The 5,649-nt window shown below is 58.1% G+C and overlaps 1 protein-coding gene across 1 annotated transcript in view; it reads right to left on the reverse strand.

Moving 5' to 3' along the window:
* Positions 1-253: 253 nt before the first annotated feature.
* The window catches only part of LOC109529152 (phosphatidylinositol 3-kinase regulatory subunit alpha-like), a 34,437-nt gene continuing 29,041 nt past the window's right edge, over positions 254-5,649 (reverse strand). Inside the window, 9 exon segments of the mRNA XM_019892366.1 lie at positions 254-521; positions 623-793; positions 888-962; positions 1,258-1,434; positions 1,557-1,699; positions 1,765-1,890; positions 1,966-2,072; positions 2,075-2,145; positions 2,242-2,443. Coding sequence (XP_019747925.1) covers positions 332-521; positions 623-793; positions 888-962; positions 1,258-1,434; positions 1,557-1,699; positions 1,765-1,890; positions 1,966-2,072; positions 2,075-2,145; positions 2,242-2,443 — 1,262 coding nt within the window. The 3' untranslated portion in view covers positions 254-331.

Consider the following 5,649-nt stretch of genomic DNA (forward strand, 5'->3'; position numbering starts at 1 on the left):
GCGACGCGAAAGTAAAAAAAAAAAAGGGGGGGGGGGGGTGGGGGGGGGGGGTCGAGTTCCACAGCGGCCGGTAAAGCGCTCTCAAATCCGCAAGCACCGTTTAGGAAAAGGCCTCCAAGTGTCCTGGGGCAGGGGGTCCCGGGGGTCGGGTGGGGAAGGGAGGGGGGCGGGGCTCCATCCCGCACACAAACGCTTAAAAGAAGATGAAAAGTACATTCAGACTGGTCGGGCGGTCACCGAAAAGCTTGTCCTTTTTGGGTGGTGTGCCCCGCCCCCCCGCCCCACCTTGGCCGCTGAAGCCTCCTTTTTCGTACGTGGGCCCCCGCCCGCCTCACCGCCTCTGCTGCGCGTAGACCGGGTAGGCGAGCGTCACATTCAGAGAGTCGTTGTGCTGCACCAGAGACGTGTGCTGGTAGTGGAGGACCAGTTCCTTGAGCGAGCCGTACAGGTTGTAGGGCTCGGCGAAACCGAAGCCCGACGACGTCTTGTTGATGACGCAGTGCTTCACCTCGCCGTCCACGCTGCGCACGGGGGGGGGGATTTCAATTTCACGTTAATGTCATTGAAGGGAGAGGAGAGACAAACAAACAAACGCTTCCTTCTCGGTTGCTGCGATACGTACACGACGCTGCAAGCGTAGCAGCCCGCCTTGCTGCTCTCGCGCACCAGGAATGTTCCGTCCCGCTTGCCCTGCAGGAGCGCCTCGGCCTGCAGCCGGTTGATGTTGCCCAGCTTCCACGAGCGCTCGTCGTGATGGGGCAGGTCTTCGTCGTCGTCCACCATCGAGTACTGACTGCCGGAACAAAGCAACAAAGCAATGAAGCGTGAGCGGGGGGGGGGGCGGCGGCGGGGCGAGCGGCATTTCTTGGCCGAGGCGCGGCGCTTACTCTTCCACGTTGTCGTTCTTGATTCCCAGCCACTCGTTGAGCTTCTTCTGCCGGACGCCCTTCTGGGTCAACCACCTGCATCCAACACACTTGGACGTTAGCCCCATCAGATGCAACGCTAACGCTAACCCGGCAGGCCTGAGCGAGCGTCGCCTCCATGTTGCCGTCATTTTTACAACAAACGGGGGCAGTAAAATCCGTCTCTCTTTGTAAGAGTAATAAACTCCATCAGAGATATTCAGCAACTTGTGGAGGCCTGAACTTTTGAGTTGCGATCGCGAGGACGACGTGACGACATCGTACCAAACACGAGGCGGCGTCAATCAGGTGACGTCGAGATTGCAAACAAATGATCCGACGGCCCCCTTACATGAGGTACTGGTCTCGGGTCTTGCGCAGCTGGATGAGGTCCGGCTTGATGCTGTTCATCCTCTTGTCGATTTCCCGGTAGTCAGCCGCTTGCTTCTTCAGGTCCTCCTCCAGGCGGCTCTTGCTGTCCACGATCTCGCTAATCCTGGACTTGAGTTTTTCGTAGTTGCCCACGATCCTGAAAGCACAAAGCGGCCCCGCTCAGTCGGGGCCTTGCGCCGTGCCCTTTCACGCAGGCTCCCGTTGGAAGTCGCGGCCGGACTCCAGCGTCCGCTAATGCTAACGCTAACGCCGGCGTACCTCTGGATCTCCTTGTCGTTGCCCTCCCTCCGGAACTTCTCGATGTACTCCTTGCTGTAGCGCTCCTGCGTTTGACACTGCTCCTCAAAGATCTTGATGGTTTCGTTGAAGGCCTCGATGGCGGTCCTCTTCATTTGGATTTCCTGGACGGAGGAGACGGCGCAGCGTTGAGGCGGCGGGCCCGCGGCTCAATGCCGATGCTCCGTACCTGCGAGGTTCTGGTGTACTCCTCGTACAGACGGTCGTACTCCTTGTTCTTCTCCTGGTACTGCTGGTGGTACTCGCACAGCTTCCTGCCCACGGCTTCGATGTTGTCCTCTTTCACCACCTGATCCTGAGCGCGTCGGCGTCAAAACGGCAACCGTCAAACCCCCCGCCGGCGGTCGGCGTAAGCGCCGGCCTAACATACCTGTTGGTGTTTGGAGACCGGGTAAAGCAGCTTGACGTCCAGCTTGGGGTTGTACTGCGCCAGGGACTCGTGCCGGTAGTGATTGATGAGCTCCACCACCGAGCTGAGGTGAGCGGGTCCGAGAAGCCGTACTTGCCGTCGCGGTGGAATATCTTGATGAGCTTGTTGTTGCCGCCTTTCCTGTGGAGCGCCGCCCCCCAAAAATTCCAAAATGACACGAGGAGCGAGCGAGGCGAACGGGAAGCGGGACCGGCCCAGAAAGGGGCGGCCGCTTACCTCAGCGTTAGCGTGTAGTCGCCGTGCATCTTGGTGGAAGCGTCGCGGACCAAAAAGGTACCGTCCGCCGTGTCCCGCAGCTTCTCGTTGACCTCCTCGCGGGAGATGTCCCCCCAGTACCATTCGGCGTCCTGGAGCGCCATGCTGTTGTTCTGAACGTTGTTAGGAACGGGAGCGGGCTTGGGCGGCTTCGGAGGTAGAGCTGAAGGGGGACGACACGCTCGCTCAGTGTCTCGGCGCGGAACCTCGCTTGGCGAGCTTCGTTTGGAACTGAAGCAACATCCCGAATACGAAGCCCATTTTCTCAACTGTATTTCTAGAGCGCCTGAAAACAACCGGCGCCGTCCGCAAAGCCTTCCGTGACCTCGCCAAGCCTGTCGGGGGAACCGAGGCCATGTTTCTTCAAAAACGCAGTTCCTAAGACCGGAGTTCCACCAAACGCTCCTCCTGAGGCGGCGCAACTCGATGGCGATTGACGAGGACGTCGGTGGATGGCGGACGGGCTAAGATCTCAATTCGGAAGAAGGAAATCCACTGAGAAAAGGTGCAGATGACGCCGCGGAGCCGTTCATGTTGTCATTGCCGGAACATTCCTGACCCGGGTCTCCTTTTTGGAGCGACGCGAGTGCGCTAGCGTGCGTGCGGCTCTCAGGCAACAGCTGGCGCGCGCGCGACAGCGATGGCGTGCGAGCCTTGGGAACATTGCGAACGGCGGGAATAATCTCAACTGGGCGACGGCGCCCCTCGCGCGTTGACAGTTTCACGGCTGGCGCTAAAGGTAGCGCGCTATGTTTAACCGGCCTTTGCGGTGGGAGGGGGGAAGAGCGGCGGGCGGCTTCCTGCTGCTGCGCGGAGCCAGCGTCCACGTTAACATTGACACGCCATTAAATGTGGGATTTTTTTTTTCTTTTTAAACAGCAACCCCGTGGTGGGGTACAACCTGGACTCGGTCGCCGGTCCATTCATAGCACCGGCACGCCGCTTTGACATCTTCCACGGCGCTAAAAGCCTCTCTGGCAAGATTTGCCCCCATCTACGTGCAGCTGAGTACACCTCGTACTGGACGCTCGTCAATTTGTACTGGCAGCCCTGCCACGTCTTCATACTGCGGCCCATCCATTTGATACCACTTCTCCCCGACAGGGTGCACCCCGAAGCGGTCGCCGCCACTCGCACGCCCCTTCTACGGAAACGCCCTGAAAGCCAGCTCCTTCATTTTCGACCGAGGACCGCAGGTCGAGTCCACCCGCCGACTGGCCGCCAGTCGCCACGCGAGCAGACTCTTTGGCATTTCTTTGCTAGCACGCCATGCCGGCCGGGCACAATGCACCCGGGACCGGTCGCCGGTCAATCATCCGCGCGAGCATTCGCACGGATCGCCATCAGAGGCACGCGCCGACGGATCCCGACACCGAAGCTCTCGCGCGCGCCGTCGGCCGCGTGCGCCACCTTGTAAAATGGCCACGCGGGGAGAAGAAAGGAGATCCTGCTCGGTAACGCGTTACATCACTCACCGCAGCCAATCAGGCGGGAGCTGTGTCACCGGGCGCCCTGGCATCCTTCATTTCCCGACGGCATGAAGTCATCGCAAAAAGTCCCTCCCCGTGTTCCCGCCTCGCTTTGATTGCCCGCCCCCGAGAAAACAAACCAAAAGAAAAAAAAGCACGGAAGAGGATCATTAAATGGCTCCTCAAATGTTCCGTCCGTGTTGCGGTGACGAGACCTCGCGTGCGTCCGACATCTCTCGTCCTCTGGCTGCCTCGCACTCTTCCTCCCTCGTCACCCCCTCCCTCTCTCTCGCTCTCTCACTCGCTCGCTCGGCCCCTCCCCTTCCGCGCTGTGGCCTGCACACAAAGCCGCCGAGCTAGCTGTGCCGCGGCAATGCACGTCCGCACGACGCGCTCAAATCCCCCCCCCCGCCCGCCTGCCCCGCACAAGTACGCTGGTAATCCCGCGGCGTGACATGGATAACCGCCTCCATTTCCTGAGCGCTGCTAAAATAGACGGCGCTTCTTGGAAAGGTGGAACAGCTCAGGCGGAATGCAGTCGGGTCGCACAAAGGCGAGCGCGCCGCGCTCAAATAAGCGTCTGAAAATGTGAGGCCGGGACGAGCGAACCTGCACCGTTTGCCTTGACAAACGGAACGTTCGTTCTCGGGCTGCGACTGACGATGACTTTGATCATCGAGTAATCCAGCCCTCATTTTGTCACGTCATCTGACAATAAAAAATTTGAAGAGCACACAAACACGTTTTCGATTCCGTTCCTGCTTTGGTCCGTAACATGTCGGAAATCGGGTACAAATCTTGATCTTTCTTTTTATTCAAAAAGAAAAGCAGACATTTAGTTTGAATCAAGTCTGCTTTCGTGGACGACGGCAGAAACGGAACAATAGTGACTGCGGAGAAACCGCATTTCCGAGCATTTGGACGATTTTAAGCAAACCTTCGACAAGTCTCCAAAAAGGTTATGAATTTGGTCATCGGTGAGTTCTCGATTAATCATTGAGCCTGAACACATTTTGGGATTTGTATTCACTCGTGAGCAGCGTTTGAGAGTGAAACCGAAAAGGTGAACACACACAAAAAAAAAAAAGCCCCAAAAACGACGACGACGGCAGCGTTATCATTCGGTTGCCACCTCACAAAAACGAATGTTCGGCAAAATAGCAACCTTTTTCAAAATGGCTGCCTTCCACACCTTGACGAAGGCGTCCAGTCGGGATGCGCTCAGGCGGCAGGACGTCACTTTCATTGGCCAATTTCGGAACTGCGGGCCCCGTGCGTGTGCGTCGATAACGCAGCGTTCCTCCCAGAATTCCGATTTTTGAGCCAGATGAGTTGCCCCCCGCCAAAGCCCCACAACAACAACCAAAAAAATGTTGTTTTTTTTTGAGGGGGGGTACATTGAATTCTTACTTTAGCTCAGCCCGAAAAGCGCATTTGTGCCCCGATCATTTCTTGTCGCCAATTTGCAGACGCTGCAAGTGGACTTACGTTGCAAGTTGTGCATGTTTCTCTCGCCTTTGCTTCCGAAAAAAGTCGCATTAAGTCCAACTTCAGTTCTTGGGCTCACGTAGCATCGCGTCGCCTCGCGCGTGCGTCCCGTCCTCCCCGCTCAAATCCGGCGAATGGGTCGCGCGCGCGCACCCAACGTCGCGGCGCTAATGACGAGCCTCCCGCGTGGCGCTGCGAGCGGCGCTCTCGCTCTCGCCCTCTTAGTCCCCGCCCTCGCTCTCTATCTCTCGCTGCTGTGTTTGGAGAAGAGGAGGCAGCTTATGATTAACTTGCAAACTTTCAAATATTTGCTGAGCTGGACACTTTGAAAGGGGGGGGTTGGGGGTGGGGGCGGGGGCTCGCAACGGGAGGCGGCTGGGGCCGGACAAGAGGCGCTCTGTGGCAGGGCCGC

This window comes from Hippocampus comes, unplaced genomic scaffold (assembly GCF_001891065.2).
Source record: "Hippocampus comes isolate QL1 unplaced genomic scaffold, H_comes_QL1_v1.1 scaffold145, whole genome shotgun sequence".
NCBI classification, from domain to species: domain Eukaryota; kingdom Metazoa; phylum Chordata; class Actinopteri; order Syngnathiformes; family Syngnathidae; genus Hippocampus; species Hippocampus comes.